The 18303-nt window shown below is 39.2% G+C and overlaps 1 protein-coding gene across 13 annotated transcripts in view; it reads right to left on the bottom strand.

Annotated features, from left to right (window-relative positions):
- The window catches only part of PEAK1 (pseudopodium enriched atypical kinase 1), a 301070-nt gene that overhangs the window by 45102 nt on the left and 237665 nt on the right, over positions 1-18303 (bottom strand). For all 13 annotated transcript variants that reach the window (XM_068556176.1, XM_068556169.1, XM_068556116.1 and 10 more), the window contains one exon: positions 12135-15376. In XM_068556176.1, coding sequence (XP_068412277.1) covers positions 12135-15262 — 3128 coding nt within the window. In that variant the 5' untranslated portion in view covers positions 15263-15376. The remainder of the gene's footprint in view (positions 1-12134; positions 15377-18303) is intronic.

Genomic DNA, 18303 nt, shown 5'->3' with positions numbered 1-18303 from the left:
AGATAGGGAAACCAAGACTGAAAAAAGTGAAATCAGTTGTCTAAGGTTATGTGTGTACTTAGGTGACAGAGTCAGGATCTGAATTCGATACTATGCAACTCTAACATCCGTGTTCTTTCCACCACACTGATACCATTAGGTAAGCCTGGTGCATTGTAAAGATTCAAGAATAAATGCTTGATTATGAAGATGAAGAAGTAAAAGTGTTTTGAAAAGAAAAAAGCTATTATTGAAATGTGGGGTATTAATGATTACAGATGCATTCTTTTGAAAAATTCTAAACAAAGTCATTGTTTACATTGCAAAAGGATTTCTTTACATGGGAACTGCTCTGGTATAGAAAGACTGTGTTTATAGATGTTTGGCTTCCTAATAATAATCACCACCACTACCTCCACATTTGCTGACTGCTAGGTACTGTGTGCTTAAATATATATCTCCTAACAATAATACTCTGAGTAAGGGTTGTTATTCCCATAATAGCAAAAGATAATAGCAGCCAAAACTTACACAGTGCTTATTATGTCCCTGTTCTAAGCCATGTCTCTCAACAGTGGCACTATTGACATTTTGGACCAGATAATTGTCGTGGAGGGCTGTCCTGTGCGTAGTAGAATCACACTAACATCTCTTACCTTCTATCCAATAGGTGTTGGAATTACTCTCTGCTTCCCCAGTTGTGACAATCAAATAGTCTCCAGACATTGCCAAATATATCCTAGGGGTATAAAAATCCCTTCCCCTCCCCTCCTGTTTAACACTTAACATTAATTCTTTTAAGTCATACAAGGTTATTATCTCTGTTTTACAAATGAAGAAATACTAAGTCCAGAGTGGTTAAGTTATTTGCCTCAGGTAACACAGCTAATACCTGGTGGAGCTGAGATTCAAACCCAGCACTTCAGCTCTAGTCTGTGTTCTAAACAGATACATTATTCTCTCAGTTTATAGATGAGGAAACTAAGAAGCAGAGCTCAAGTAACTTGTCCCAGATGACACAGCTAATAAGTGGTGAAAGCAGGATTCAAATCCAGGTCTGAGTGACTTCAAAGCCTATGTTCTAATATATTATGCCAATTGTTATCAGACTTTAACATGTCTAAGAATTACCTTGTTAAAGATGCAGATTTGCAGCCCTCACCTCCAGGGATTGATTCTACAGCTCTGTGGTATGACCCAGGAATCTGCATTCATACAAACAACCCCAGGTGATTCTGATGCAGTTGGTCCTAGGGCCACAATCTGAGAAACTATTTTTTACTGCCTCTCTCTCTGCAGAGAGAAGAGGGAAATTAAGTATAAAAGGAGTAAAGTATAAGAAGTGAAGAAGAAAATTTTAAGTAAAGGAGCATCACTGCTCAGAAGCAATATGGCTGAACAGGGGAAATAAAATAATTTAAGTAGTCACAGATAAGAGATTCATAATGGGCTATTAAAAAAGGGAGGGAGTGCTTTGGGACCAATCCTTACCTTCTGAGGTTTATCCTTAGAATACAATTATACAAACTTACAAAATGTTAGGAAATGAGGATATGGCCTAGTATGACATTTATGATTTTTATTAGAAGGCCTGGCTGGCTGAAGACCACTCTGAAAATAGGAAATGGCATCTGTGACACCAGCAATAAGTCTTCCAACATGCAGTACTATCTCAGTTCTTTGTAACAACAGAGGACAGAGGTGAACACAAAAGGCAGGCCCCTATAACTGAAAAAGCTGCTCCAAGACAGACCACAGCACCTGTACCTTCTACCCACGCCGCCAGGGGACTCTTCTTAAAATCTCTCTTTTGTTCTGCTGTTCCTCTGTTCTATATCAGCCATTGATCCTTGTGACCTGTTGAGGACAGGTCCAGAGTACCTGCAGGACTTCAAAGCCCTTCACCATGAGGCTGCAATATATGTTTTTATCTTTATTCCAGACTTTCTGAGACATAATCCTTCAGCTCCAGACAATGCATTTACATAACTCCCTGTCCCTTGGACACACCATATTCTACGTTTCTGCTGTACCTACTTTCCCTTCCTAGAGTTGCCTCCCTTCTTCTTTCCATCTATTCCAAACGCAGCCAGTCATTAAAGACTATTCAAATCTCACATTACCCATGATGTCTTACTGTCCATGGGGACTCTTCCTTCTCTGAACACCCATGGCAGATGTTATAGACTGTTTGTGTCCCCTCCAGATTCATATGTGGAAACCCTAACCCCCAGTGTGGCTGTAGTTGGAGATGGGGCCTCTAAGGAAATAATATTAAATGAGGTTGTAAGGATGGGGCCCTGTCAGACAGGATTTGTGTCCTTTTAAGAAGAGGCACCAGAGAGCGTGGTTTCTCTCTCTGTATATATTATGGAGGAAAGTGAGGACATAATGAGAAAGTGGCCATCGAGTCAGAAAGAGAGCCCTCACCAGAAACCAAATCAGCTGGAAACTTAATCTTAGACTTCTGGCCTCCAGAACTGTGAGAAAATAAATGTCTGCTGTTTAAGACACCTGTCTGTGGTATTTTGTTATGGAGCCCGAGCTAAGGCAGCAGGGACTGAGGATCACAGAAAGCACTCAGTAAATGGGTGTTGAATAAATCAAATCAGATGGGATCTGGGCAGCAAGGCACTAGAAAACAGCACCAGGATCTGTATCTACATCCCTCCCAGCAAAATTTCTGCCTATATCACGATGGAGAATGGAATAGGGACAGGTTCCAATGTGAAGCATCCAAAGGGGGGTTCCTCTCCCCAACTAGGAAGTCAGAGGAACAGGACATCTTCCCTGATGCAGAGTGGAGCTTCTCCATGCACCAGCAGCACAGAAAGGCCAACGGCTGATTCTTGAGACTGTTTCTCTCCATGATAACTAGGAGTTGGTGTGGGGAGCGGATCAGTGTGCACTGCTATCATCACTTTGCTCTTTTCAGGCAAGCCTTTCTCCCTGCTAATAACAAATCACCATTATAGAGGCACCATATGAGGATAAACTGCTTGTCCTGGGTTAAACCTTTAAATATCACCTGATGACTCTAATCAATATTCTACAGTTATATTAAATAATCACTGACTGAAACTGTGGCCTAGAGGTTTGAATAAAGGCCTAGAAATAAGTAACTCAAATTTAATCTCAGCTCTGCCACCAATGCTACTCTGTCCATGTCTCCCATTATTCATCTATAAAATGGGTGTAGCGACATTTACAGAAGTATGTATTAACTAGGAATTTCACATAAAGTGCTTCGAAGAGAGTGAACAACTGTGCCAATGTTAAGTACTTTAAGACTGCTCGACACATCAATGAATCAGTACGCATCACTGTGGCCCTTAGTGGTCACAGACATGCCTTCTTGCACTTAGGCTGCCTTTATAAAAGACACGGTAGACACCAACAGACTCAACAATCACCAAAAGAGTGCAACAAAAATTACTAACAGGCCAAACATCTCTAAAGTCAGAGTCTGGCTCTGACACCTACTTGCAGAGTGGCCCTAGTACTGTCGATGAGCCTGTTTCTCAATTTCCTATGATAGGAAGAATGCACTGTCCGAGATACTGGAACAACTGAGGTAATGTGAATGAAAATTATGAATTATATAATAAGATACAGGTATTTAACTTCAGATTCATTAGGCGAACAAGGAAACAAAACTGACCCAATAAGTAGGGGAATTCTCAGTTTGATTCTTCACTTCGTAATACATTATGAGACTCTAAACAAGTCAGTTTACTTCTCTGGATTTTTAATCACCTTCCCAAAGAGAAAGGAACATAAAGCTATCTGAAGACCACCCTATAACCATTCTGCATCATTTTGTGATTACAATAAAGTGAGATATTTATCAGTTTTCTCTAAAAGAAGATTATTTAAAAATTCAACAGTAAGGACTTTATGAACTCATCTAAACTTTAGGAACAATATGTTAGCAAATGTAGATGTGCTGATAGTCCAGAAGTTTCTTTAGAGCAAAGAACATGATCACGAGAACGAGCTGCTACTTTCAGCTTCTGTCTCCGATTTTTTTCTTTATGAGAAATAGGAATTTGATCTTCAAGGCCAGTTTGGTCTGAAAAGATGACTTTGACAGGTTGCCTTAGCAAAGAGTAGAGATAATGCAAATTAAGATATAACTGGAGCACACCTGAAACTAATATAACATTGTAAATCAACTATACTTCAATTAAAAAAAGTGTTCTTAAAAAAATTTTTTTAAAAAGATTGTACATACAAAAAAAAAAAAAGATATATAACTGGAGCATAAACATTAAAAAAAAATTCTAGCTGAACTTTCCAGAGAGAAGGACATCACATTGTACCATAATCTAAGAAGTATTTGGACTTTCTTTTCCCATACTCTGTGTGCATACACACATGTATATAAAGAGACTCAGACTCTGGTTATTTTAGTGAGTAGCAAACCTGACTAGTGTTTGACCAGAATGGCTATAGGCCACTAGCATGCCTGATGACTACAGAGAAATCAGATATTATAACTTAGTCCAGGGGTCAGCAAACTTTTCTGTGAAGGGTCAGACAGTAAATATTTTAGGCTTTACAGGCCATATGGTGTCTGTTACAACTATTCAACCCTGTTGGTATGGTGCAAAAGCAGGTGTAGATAACATGTAAAAAGAAATGAGTGTGGCTGTTTTCCGATAAAACTTCATTTATAGAAACAGGTGAAAGGTCAGATTTGGCCCACAGGTCACAGTTTGCCAATTCCTGGTCTATACCCCTGAACCTTGGAGTGGATTAGAGGGACTCCGAGGATTGACTCCTGGATTATTTAGGAATATAGCTGAGTTCTAAGGACTCTAAGAAGATCAAAATGGTCTTGGAAGGGTATAAGAAGGCTTATACAGATGACTAGCATTCCTAAGGGAGCAAAGGTGTGCCAAATCTAATCTGCGTGTCCAGAACAGAAGTTGACTGAGGTTTGGACAGAATCCCAGCAGTGTAAGGCATAGCTGGATTCCTGAAATGGTTCTGGGAGTCCTAAAGAAACTGGACTTATATGGTATCCAGGATGGATACATGGTAGGGGTCTTTGCTAATTAGGAACATGATGTTCAGGGCTGGTGGAGCTAGAAAGGTTAGTCAAAGGTCAAGAGGCCATTCAGGGGGCAAACGATATCCTTAACTTTGGTTGAGAGTGTTATAGTTATTTCAGGCAAGTTACAGTGATTTTCTTAGTCATTGACTGTTTTTCTAATTGATTAGAAAGAAAATTTTTGAGCTAAAATTTTTTTGTTTTTCTTTTATGGGCTGTGCTGTGCAGCATGCGGGATCTTAGTTCCTGACCAGGGATTGAACCCATGCCCCCTGCAGTGGAAGCATGGAGTCTTAACCCTTAGTTAGACATGGAGTCTTAGTCCCTTGAGCTAAATTTTTAAGGACATGTATGTGATTGGCAATAGATGTTGCCTACCAATTATGAAATAAATACGATTTTAGTCAATAATCAAGAATTTACCACCAGTTTACTGAAAAGACTACTAAAAGGGTATATACTTTGGGAAGAAGTAAATTGAATCCAGAAGGGAAGAATGAAATAAAGATGGAATAGTTAAAAAAAAAAAAAAGTGATAAACATGTGAATAAATCTAAAATAAAAAAAGATGATGCGACGTGATGGGGAGTGACTGAGAGTGGGGGGAGTTTCTTATAATTGGGCAGCCAGTGAAGAATCTTCTGAAGGAGTGACATTTAAATCGAGAGCTGAATGACAAGGAGCCAGCCATGCAAAGATCTGAAAGAAGCATACCAAACAGAGTGAATAGCTGATAAAAAGGGATTAGGCCTGGCACTTTTGAAGAACAGAAAGAAAACTCCTATTGTGAGAAGTTTATGAGCAAGGTGGTGTGTAGGAGACAGGTTATACTGGTAGTTAGAGGTCAGATTGTATAGGGACTTCCTTCACTGTGTTGAAACAATGGGATCTGCATTTTAGAAAGAGTACAAGGCTGTTCCAGAGAGACTAGATTAGAAGAGGCAAGCGATTAGGCAGGGAGATCAATTAGGAAAACACTTTATGATATTTTGGGTGTAGGGGATGAAGGGAAGAGAAAAATCAAAGATGACGCCTAGTTTTCTAATCTGAGTGACTAGATGGATGGTGGGACCATTTATCAAGGGAAGGCTTGGGATTGAATAGATTTGTAGGGAAAAATCAAGAGTTATGTTTTGAACACGTTTCATCTGAGATGTCCAGTTGATGTTCAAGTGGAGATATCAAGTGGATAGTTGTATGTGAATCATGGGGGAAAGAGATCAGGAGTGGAGATATAAATTTGGGAGTCAAAAGAATGTATGTAATATTTAAAATCTTGATACCAGATGATGTTTAGCCAGGGGTTAGCCATTAAAGTTTAAAGAACCCTTTAGGCATATGGTTATGAGGGGAAAAAAAAAAACACTTATCTTTTAGAGATACCTACTGAAATTTTTACAAATGAAATGATGCCTGGTATTTGCTTCAAAATAATGGGGGGAATGGGATGAGGTATAGATGAAACAAGATTGGCCATAAATTGATAGCTGTTGAAGCGTGGTTTTGGGGTAAGTGGTGGTTCATTTTATGAATCTATCTACTTTTGTATATGTTTAGAATTTTCTATCATAAAAAGTTTAAAATAAAAAGAGGGGAATTCCCTGGCAGTCCAGTGGTTAGGACTCTTTGCTCTCACTGCTGAGGGCCCAGGTTCAATCCCTGGTCAGGCAACTAAAATCTCACAAGCTGTGCAGTGTGGCCAAAAATTAAAAAAAAATTTTTTTAAGGAAAATAAATAAAAGGAACTATTTTAAGATAGTCTCCATTAAAAGTGGTAGAAGCAGAGATGGAGAGAAGTAAATAGATTTGGGATTACAAGGTGGTCCTCCATTAAAAGGTGGTAACATTTCCACAGTCAACATTTTAAACAAGGCACTCAGAAAGAAAGCAAGCCTGAATAACCGGAGGTACATGAGCAAGAGGGTAAGTAAGATTCATCAGGTAGACAGAGGTCACATATATAGGGCCTTCTTCAGTTTGCGGATATGACTGGGTTTACATTTAAGAAAGATCACTTAGCTGTTCTAAGAATAGTATGCAAGGGGGAAACATTAAGCAAGGATTATCTTAAATTCTGATGTCCTAAGCATAATTTGTAAAGAGGTCAACTGTTATTGCTAGGTACTGTGCTAGATGCTTTACAGATATCTATTTAGTCCTCATAATATCTCTATAAGGTAGGTATTATCATCACTGTGATACACGTTGGGAAACTTCAGCTCAGAGAGGTTAAGTCAAAAGTCACACAACTACCAGTGGTACAATCAGAATTCAAATTTTTGTCTGTCTGACTCCAGTGCTTGCATTTTTCTCACTACGCAATATTATTCCCCATGCTATGGACACCAAAGAGTTGCAGAGATGGTAGGTAAACTAGTGCTTTTAAAAACGATAATGGAGAAATTCCCACCTGGTCACAGACCAGACTAATCACTAAATTAATTTCTCTTGATCCAGACTAGCCGGATGGAAATGATGCCTATGGATACATAGTTGAGCCAAAATTTGACTGGTATCCCTGTCACCAATATTTTCCCCTTCCAGTTCATTTTTAATACTGCTGCCAGTAGAGATTTTATTTAAAAAAGAAAATCACACTACTTTCATCCTTAAAAACTGTTTCTGCTACAAAATCTACAACATAAAGGCCAAACATTTCAACGTAGCATGCAAGGCTCTTCAGTCTTTCTCAGCAGTTCTCAAACTTTTTTTTCTCTTAAAAATTATTGAGAACTGTGAGGGTTCTTGTTTATGTGGATTATATCTATTGACATTTATTATATCAGAAATTAAAACTGAAAAATTAAAAAAATAATTAATTCATTAAAAAATAGTAAACACTTTAAATATTAACCAAAATAATATTTTTTTCAAATATCTTTAATATCTGGCTTAATAGAAGACAGCTGAATGCTCATATGTGCCTCTGCATTTGATCTGCTGTGATATGTTGCTTCGGTTAAAGTGTATGAAAAAGATCTGGTCTCATCCAGATATGTAGGTGGGAAAGGTAGTATTTATAGTCTTCTAGATAATCGTGGATATTCTTCTTTGGTACTATATCAGAACTTGGCAAGTGGTAGTTTCTTAAAAGTTACTTGCAATATGGAATCTGAAACCATACCAATGAACTTTTTGTACTCAGTTACATTAAATCCCTTGTTCTAACTTGCAGTTTCAATGGATCTTTTACTCATGCATAATTCTGTAACATCCTGCATTGGGTCATTTGGAAATAACCGGTTCACTGAGTTATGTGGATCTTCCAAATATTGACACATTTCATTATATAATTTTAAAAATCTTTTTTGCTAATGCCAGCACCAATCTCATCAGAAGAAATGTTTAAGTATTAGGAAGCTGTCACGGTAGCAGATACAAGTTTGCAAAAATTCTTATTTTTGCTTGAAAGCATGAATTTTATCATTGACAACAAATACTGTCAGTTGTTTTCCTTGAAGTAATAGGCTCACTATGTTCATTAAGAAAATATCTGCCAAACACCCAAGCCTGTATAACCACAGCTGGTCTGTGCCCCTTGTTCTTTCAAGTTGGTCCATGAAAAAGGTGCTGGTTCAGCTTTGTAATTCAAATTTTGAAACTCAAACTATTTTACAAGAGTTTTTCCTTAAGACACCCATACTTTGGTATGCAGCGTAAGTACTCCCTGTGTACTTCTTATTTTATCACACAGAATTTTTAAACAGACATATATTCAAGGGTTGAGATTTAATAAAATTTACTACTTCATCAAGGACATTCTTAAGTGAAACTGGTGTTTGTTTTTTAAAACTACTAGTACCATATGGTGCCACGGTTTTGATTTGTGCAGGTATAAGTAGTTTTACCCATTATTGTTTTTGCATCATCAGTGCATATGTCAACACAGTGAAAAAGACAAATAATGTCTTAGTATTATTATGAAAATGGTGACTTTTACATGGTCACTATTTGACCTTGCATGGACCACGTTTGAAGAACCACTGGTCTATTCATTATCCTTTTCCAGTCACCTGTCCTGCTTCTGTTTGTCGTCATCATCTGTGACTGCATATATTGTTCCTTTTGCCTACAGTGTCTTCCTCAGCCAGCTGGCAAAATCTTATTTGTCTTTTAAGATCTGGTTTGTATTTCATCTCTGAAAAGCTGATTTCATGTCTTTTAAGCTGATTTAATCGCTCTGTTTTTTGCGCTTCTGTGCCACTCTGAACATACGTTGTTTTAGCATTTATCACATTGAGGGCAGAGGGGCTAGTATCATTTTCAAGCACCCACTATGTGTCAGACTCTGTGCTAAGTCTTTTACATATTTTCTTATTATATCCTCAAATCAATTCTATGTGATAGGTATCATTACAGCCACTGTACACTGAAGGACCAGTTAGGTAGCTGAAGCTGAAGTCAAACCCAAGCCCACTATTTCAGCAGTATGGTAATCCTTCCCCCTATTTACCCCTATGGCACATACACAGCACAGTTAAGATATTCAATTTATGTCACCTGAACAGGCAAATAAATGAACTTCATAACAATCTCATTTCATAATGCAAGACTCTACAAAGTCCCTCATCTTTCAGAGCCTAGAGTTTGGCCTTCAGTAGAGTATTTTTCATTCCTTATATACCGTTTAGATTTGGAATCTTCATTTACTTATAGAAAAACTTGCATTTTCATTTCTTCCAGCAATGTGTTCCCAGCCGTGGGATGGTAATTTAATGATTACACTGCCATCAAGCCGGAAACACAAATGTTGACATTTGACAGTAATGTTTTTCCTCTCAAAGATGCTTCAAGTAAATACTAATGGTGCATCCAAGTAAATGAAGTAACTGTTGGAAAAGCAAATGGTGCATATTCTTCAACATGAGTATTCAAGTTTTAAACTATCTAAAAAGTTAAAAAAAAAACCTATTTAATACTAATACCTCTTTTTCTACTTAGTCTGGGACCTTGTGAAATGTGAAAATTCCAATGTGCCTCTACAAAAAGCTTAATACCTCAAATTTGCTTTACTTAGACTACAGTACGTATTTTAAGAATGGTGGGAAGACCAGTGGTTCTCAAAGTGTGGCCCCAGGACTAGCAACAGCACCATCACATCACCTGGGAACTTGTTAGAAAGGACCCAACTCAGACCTATTGAATCAAAAACTCTGGGGGTGGGGCCCAGCAATTTGTGTTTTAATAGCCCTCCAGATATTGTGATGCATGGTTAAATTTGACAACCAATGGGGCAAATGTGCCGCACCATTTGGATACATGGATGTTACCTATAAAGAACTAATAAATTTTGGAAGATACGATTGGCCCATATACAAGCAAATCTGTGCAAATATAAGCTGTATAGTAAGAGGTCTGCCATACCAAGGACCCAGGCTATCCTCAAGCCTATATACAGTGGCACGCAGCCGAAGTAGAGAAATCTCATTCCACAGAAGAGAAGCCGAATTATTCCTTGACTCTGCCTTCCAGGATGCGGATAAATACACCACAGCCATACTTAATGAGGAGTAAAGCCATTTATTGATCTGCAAGAACTATCTGCCATTCCGTCATAGGTAACTCCAACCGTGTGCTGTTTAAATTGCTTCTTTTCTAAATAAAACAGCAACCTGCAATACATGTGTTTTATTACTACTACTTTCAACTACCAATGACAAGCTTATTCTACCCAGAAATATATCCCACTATTCTACTTGCTTTGTTATTACATGGATTTAAGGAAAATAGGAACTTGTTAGCATTTTGACTAGTTGGGGGTATGTAAAAAGCTTATTTTAGTAAAGAATATATATAAAACTTCCTGGCATTTTGGTAAAAAAGTGAAGGCATTAAGTGTTCATTTTTATTTACACTTTTCTAAAGAAAAGCTGGTGAGAGAATCTGCTCTGAATCAGAGTTTTCTGTCTTTGCTGGGAGGAAGCCAGGCCTGGTAGAGAAGGCTCACTGTAAATCAAGAGGGAGGAAGACTCAGAATCAGATGAATGGAATACTCAGGGCATATCTTTGCTAAGAACAGAAAGGACAGAGGATATAAGGAAATCACCCCATTTGCTAATACAAACTTGGATAACAGTTCCTTGTTTTTATTGGCAGTACATTAATTTTGATTAAAATACAAATGAGAGAGAAAAAACTTAGGCTTCCTAAACATAAATGTTTACGTGAATGATTACAAGTGAAAATATAAAAATTTTGTTTGATTTTATGTTCATTAACAATGCAACATTATAGGAAGAATACCAGTTTTACAGTGAGACAGATCAAGGTTTGAATTCTCCCTCTGACAATTACTAACTGTGTGAATCTGGCCAATTCTAATTTCTCTAATTTTCAGTTTGTAGGGCTGTTACAAGGATTTGAGATAAATATTTGGGATGTGCCTTATACAGCGTAGGTGATCAATAAACAGTTATTCAAGTATTAAAGAAAACTGATGCTTAGAGAACTGGTGTGGGTGTACAATTTGCCTAGTTGGATTGAGAATTATATCACTGGGTCTCAATCTCAGTAACCAACTTCTCTTATTTCACCTACATGTTAAAAAACTATAAACTGCTTGCCCTTTCCCCCACCTTTCCACAACACATGAAATAAGGACAGAAAGAGACAGAAATAAAAAAACAAATATTCCCTTAAAAAAAATAATGCAGATAGAGATAACACCGTGGTGAAAGCCGAAAAAAAAAAAAAAAAAGCTTAAGAGTTTGATTTCATTTATAGTAAAGGAAAGAATAGTATCACCATTTATTCATTTGATCCTATTTCTTCCTTACACTATCATAGCAGTTCAAAGCAACAAATTATTTATTGCTCTTAAAGTATTATGGATTTGCTTTTCTGTTAAAGCCCCTCTGCATTTACCAGAATGCAGCAGGCTACTTTAGCTAAAGATCCAAGGCCATAAGCCTTGTTCAGTGCAATAAGATCACTTTAATAATATTCTAATCTTGAAATGCAGTTGAAAAGATAGATGATGGCCGCTGAGTGCTACTTACAAACAAAAATGGCTCTCAAACAATCTTAAAGATGCAAAAAACTTAGCAACTGAAAATGTGTTTAAAAAAATTCCCACATTCTGCCAGGATATTTTACATACCTGAGAATTTTCTTAGGAATCTGTGATGGAGAAGAATGACTCCTTTTCTTCTTCTCTGAGTCCTGTAGTAACCCATCCTCTGCTCTGCCCTTCTCTGTGACTGCTGACTGCTCTGCCCTGGCTTTGCCCTGATCCACACTGAGCTGGCCTTGGGCAGGGTCACACCTGTACATGAAGACGATGGCTGGCTTCTCGCTGGACTCTCCTTTTGCCTCTGTGAACCAGTGATGGCGCTGAACTGGAGGAGGGGGCAGCATGTGGATAACTGTGCCATCCAGGCCCACCAGTTTCCCTTTCTCTCGGTCTTTCTCTTTGTCGTCCTCTTCATCTGTTTTCCGACGGCGGAAGAAACTTTTAAATGATATCCAGCGTTTAGGTTTTGCATCAGCTGCCCGCCTGCTGCCTTCAGAGTGCAAAACTGATTCAGCTTCCGTTGACCTGGTAGGGCTAGTTGGCTTGGTCCAGTTGGTGAAATGCCTCTGCAAAAGGTTACTTGCATGGTAAGGGGAGGAAGTCGAGCGTGGTGGGGGGAAGGGGGGTGGCGGCTCACTTTGGGGGTTAGTCACTAATTTGGAGGGCGGGGTGGTGACTGGCTTTGTGAGTGGATCTTTCTGTACTTTGGTGGTAGGACTTTCTGTGGTCTGAGGTGCTTCAGCCTCACCACTGGGCTGGGATGTGAAGAGAGACTTGGGCCGGACTGGTGTACTCTTAGCAGCACTGGCATCGGGAGGAATGGCATACAGCTCTTCCACACTGCAAGCTTTCGGGCCAGACTGGGGCATTTCTGGAGGAGACTGTGGCGGCTGGATAGAAGCCACAATCTGAGAAAGCACAGTGCTCGCCTTCTCCCTGGTGCTGCCGCTGCTCACTACCTGAGACTCCTGAGTGCTTTCTGTTTTGGCCACAGGTTCTTGAGTGGTTCTCTGGAGCTTTGTTGGGGAGCTGTGGCTGGAACTGTAGCTCCTCTGTGGTGAGGACTGACCTCTGTTAAGACAGCTGTTAAACTCCTGAACCTTCTGAGCCACTGAACCCCTCTTACGCTCTGTGCTGTTTAAAAACCCTTTAGCTTGGGGACATTCAGTGGGTTTGCTAGTGGTGTTATCAGACACTTTGCTTTCAGTTTCTATTTCTTCGTAAGTATGGCTTATTACACTTGTGGTTTTTTCCTTCACTGAAAGTTCTCCACTTGTTCCGAGAAAACTTTTGTAAATGGCTAGATTGTCATATGCATTTGGATTGATTACAATGGGAACTTTGATAGCATTTTTGGAACTCCGAGCATAAGCTGGCTCATCATGAATGATAATTGGAAAAGGTGGCATACCGGCATTGTTATAACTATTAAATTTTATTTCAGACAAATTAGGTGACTTAACAGGGATGGTTTTGGAGGAAACGTTTGTAGCTGTGGGTGAAGTAGGTGCTGATTTGTGACAGTTTTTCCTTGGAGGGACATTTGGTCCAGTCCCACCGCTAACTAATTCCACCTTAGGTATCTTTTGTCGTGGACTGGTACTGGAAGTCCATACTTCCTGGTAGCGGATTGCACTGGATTTTTGGAAATGGGCACTTATTTGTCCTGATGTCAGTGCGGGTGATGTCACTGGAGAGTTTGGAGTAGAAGATGAGCTTTTCGTCTTGGGACTGTTAATAGGGCCCTCGAGGTGCTCACTGGCCATGGCTGCTGACACATCCACGACAGTATATGGCTTGCACAAAGGCTGTTCCAGATTCACAACTCGGTAGGGCTTTGCTTGCTCTTCTACAGGAACGAGGTTTATTGTTACTGATTGCCCAGTAATATCTGTAGGGGCTTTACTTTCTTGCTTCTCAGTTTGTACGGCAATCTTGCCATCCTTCTCTTCTAATCGGAGAGCAAGGACTGCTTTGTGCGTCTCTGGAACTTTTATTGAGCTTTTGGATGCTTGTGATGAGTCCTTCTCCTGATTATTACCAGAGAGGCTTTCATAATTGGGCTCACTTTCCTTCATGTCCTTAGAATCTCCCGGGTTACCAGGAGCTATTCCCACATTACAAATCTTCTGGGATAAACTACTGGCTGTCTCAGAACGTGATTCTTCTGTTAAAGAGGAATCTGGGGATGTGGAGTCAGATGACACCATGCTCTGAATGCTTCCTGGTCCATAGGAGACCACAGAATTCTCTTCATAACCATTCAGGATTTCATCATAACTGTCATCATAGTCTACAGCACAGATTCTTTGCAGAGATTTATTTCGCAGGGGGACAGTATTCCATTTTTTGTCCACAAAGAATCGAACAGGAGACAAAGTGTTTGCCCTGAAGTTGGCAAAGCGAGGTTGCCCTCTCATGCGAATCTCCATGGCCAGCAGTTCTTCATCACTCTCATCCCAACTCTCATGCTCCTCCTCCATGTTACTCAAAAGCACATCTTCCTCACTCTCTTCGCCACTAGAAAACTCTGGGTAACAGAATCGACCCCCTTCATTACTGATCACTTCTGTGCTCCCACTCAGAATAACATGCTTGCCCTGAGTATCCTTTATTCCGCCCATCATGCAACTTGGTGGAAGCTTTCTTTCCAGTGATCGTTTATAGCAATCATTTATTCTTCCTAAGAATGTTTCTCTGGAGTTTGTTTCATTTCCTTTTATTTGAGGGGTGGTATCCAAGCCTGCTATCTCCTTTAACACCTCAGTTAGTCCACTATTGTTATTTGATACCTTCTTTGCACTATCATTATTCCCATAAGGCTTAGGAACATGGCTTAATCCTTCAATATCATCTTCATTATTATTATTAAGTGGTTTCTGATTCAAGGCCATCCTGTTACGGTTCCATCCTATGATGACAGGTTTGTTCTCACAGTGTTCTTGGATACTAAGCTCACCACACATACTTTGCCCATCTGCCACCATCATAGTGGGCTTCACAGCTATAGTGGGTTTTTTAGCCACAGGAGGCCGGAAATTTCCGGTGTTCCTGATTCGGTGGTTGTTACTGTGATTGGCATTAGTTTTATTGCCATGGGTGATGGGTGCCTTCTCAGGGTCTGGGGGGAGCTGATGTAAGCTTTTAGGTTTAAAGCAGTTCTTGCATTCACCAGGTTTCCAAACGTGTTCAGTAAAGGTATTACAAGCAGACATTTTTTAAAATAGAACTTCACAGACAACGCTTTCCTTTCAGTGCATGGCAAAACTTTCATCTGTTAGTTTTCACCTCCCCTATGTTTCATAGCAGCTCTTGTAAGTGTGATCAATCTGTTGGGGGAAGGGGGAGAGAAGAAGAAAATCTGAATGGAAAAGGTACTATGAGGCTTATCATGATGAATGATTTGAAAATATTGGCTCCAACTTTTCCTTAAATTAAAAGATTGAGAGATAAACTAATTTGGGCACTTTATGAACTCTCTTTAGCTAATCAGCGGTTTTGGAATGTTAGTTTTTTAACCATAATTTTATGCACTCTCATTGAACCAAGTATAACATTTCACTTGATGTCTCCGTGACAATGATACTGTGAGCTTCCCCTCCCAGAAATGTCTTTGAAACCGTTCTTTCTGTTATCCTCCAACCTGAAACTTCTTGGTCCATTGTGGAACCCTCTTCTTCTGCCCACCCTTTATATTTGGATATCTCATAGACTCCTCAAACACAATGCATTCAGGACTAATCTTCTGGCCACCTCTTTTCTCAACTCTAAGGAACTTTTGTACTCTCACCAGCCCTCCTCTACCCTCCAGGCCACCTTCTTCCTCTGTCTTTATCCTAGTTCAGTTACTGTCACTATCATCCACCTAGATAGCTAAGCTTCAACCTTCAGACCATTCTTGACACCCCTCCCCTCACTTCTAACTCCACATCCTAAATCCTTTTGTAAATTAGTCTTGCCAATTTTTTTTATTTTTAAAAAATATTTATTGATTGATTGATTTTGGCTGCGCCAGATCTTCGTTGCGGCATGTGGGCTCATTTTTTAGTTGCGGCGTGCAGACTTCTTAGTTGCGGCATCTAGTTCCCCGACCAGGGATCGAACCTGGGCCCCCTGCATTGGAAGCACAGAGTCTTACCCACTGGACCACGAGGGAAGTCCCTAGTCTTGCCAATTTTATCTACTACATTTCACTGGAACTCCTTTCCCTTACCAGACACTGCCAGTAGTTCAGATGCCCACCATTTTTTGCCTAGATTCCTGCAATAGGTTGTTAACTGATCTCCATGCCTGTAGTCTCACCCCTTTCCAATCCAACCTCTCTACCCTTGCTACTCAAATTATGGTCCTCAGACAAGCAGTATCAGCCTCATCTTGAAGCTTGTTAGAAATGTAGTATCTTAGACTTGCAGTTTATCCTCAAGATCCTTAAAGAATCTGAAAAAGAATGAACATATGTATAACTGAATCACTTTGCTGTACACCTGAAACTAACACAACATTGTAAATCAACTATACTCCAATAAAAATTTTTAAAAAAGAAAAAAGAAAAAAAAAGAAATGTAGTATCTTAGGTCCAATCCCAGACCTACTGGATCATAATTTGCATTTTAATGAATTCTCAGGTTGACTCCACTGTTCTGTACTACTATTAGATTTTTCTTTCTAAAATGCTAACATGATCATCTTATTACCTAGCTTAACTATTCTGTGGTTCAATATTACCTAACGCACTGGCTCCCAAATGTCAGATAGGGGTTGCTATACACGTAAGAACCACCTGGGGAAACACCCAAGTCAATCTCTAAGGGAAGAGTCCAGGAATCTGATTTTTAAATAAGTTCTCCAGGTAATTCTATGTGCCTTGAGGTAATGGAACCTCTGAGTTACAGGATGGAATACAATCCCCTTAGGTTTGCATGATATAGTCCTTGCCTCCCTTCTAGCCTTATGTCTTAAAAATCAACTAGTCTTATCATACTCTAAATACCGCTGGGCCATTCATTTCTCCTGGGTACCATCGAAGCCACTTGGACAAACCTCCATGAATAAGCACTTTCATTTTTAATTGTCTGTTTTCTCACTAGTTTTTGAGCTTCTTTAAGCCTAGGCTATATCTTATTCATCTCTATATGTCTAGCATAAGGAGCTGGATAAACACTGGTTGATTAAATGTGCTGGTTTTGAGGCTTATCTTTAAAAAATAATCTCATGGCTCTCTCTCTCTCTCTCTCGTCTCTCTCTTAGGCACATAGCTATAGACCTTCCCACAGAGCACCACTACAGTCTTACATTTCCACTTCGGATATTATCATAAAGCTGGCAGTAGGCATGTACATGTAAGAACTATTTTAATAGCTGAAAAGTTTAACTTCATTCATGTACAATGACAGTGACAGTATCCTTGGTTTGGTCAGAAACGCAGCCTTTAGCCAAGTTTCAGCACATTTATAAGGAAGGAAAGAACATTTTCTTTAGTTAATATATACAGAGCTACGCCCCTTGTAAACAACACTCATAGAGCACTTTGCCTCAGTGGAAGAAGTGCAGACAAAGATCAAAGAATTCCACACAGAGAGCCCAATGACTCGGCCAAAATCTAAGTTCACTCTCTGCTGGAGACCACTGAATGGCTTTTTTCAATAAAGTAAAAATATATTTTTCAAGTGTCTGTTTGAAAATATTTATTTACTCTTTCAGATATTCTAAAAGCTATATCCCTTAGTTGATAAAACCATTTCCTGCTAGTCTGAGACTGAAACATTTTGAGCAAGGGAAAGAATGGCATAAAATTAAGCTGAAAAAGAGAGTAGGGTCCAGAGCATGTGGGGCCTTTTATAAGCTTTTAAAGATTATGGTGTTCATCCTAAGAACAGCGGGAACCCACCAAAGGGTTTTAAACAGGGGAAACAAGATGATATAATCGGCATTTAAAAAAGACAGCTCTGACCAAAAAACATGAAATACTTAGGTATAAGTCTAACAAAACGTGCAAAATCTAAAATCTATATGCGGAAAACTATAAAAGACTGAAGATATCAAAGACCTAAATAGAGCAATATATCAAGTTCTCTCAATGTTGTTAAGATGTCAATTCTCCCCAAGCTGCTCTGCAGATTAAATGTAATTCTAACCAAAATCCGAGTAGGATTTTCTGTAGAAATCAACAAGCTGATTCTAAAATGTATATGGAAAGGCAAAGAAACTAAAATAGCCAGAAACAATTTCAAAAAAGAAAAAAGTTGGAGGACTCACA

This window comes from Eschrichtius robustus, chromosome 1 (assembly GCF_028021215.1).
Source record: "Eschrichtius robustus isolate mEscRob2 chromosome 1, mEscRob2.pri, whole genome shotgun sequence".
NCBI classification, from domain to species: Eukaryota; Metazoa; Chordata; class Mammalia; order Artiodactyla; family Eschrichtiidae; genus Eschrichtius; species Eschrichtius robustus.
The sequence above is the reverse complement of the archived record's forward strand: the minus strand, read 5'-3'. Positions and strand labels throughout refer to the sequence as shown.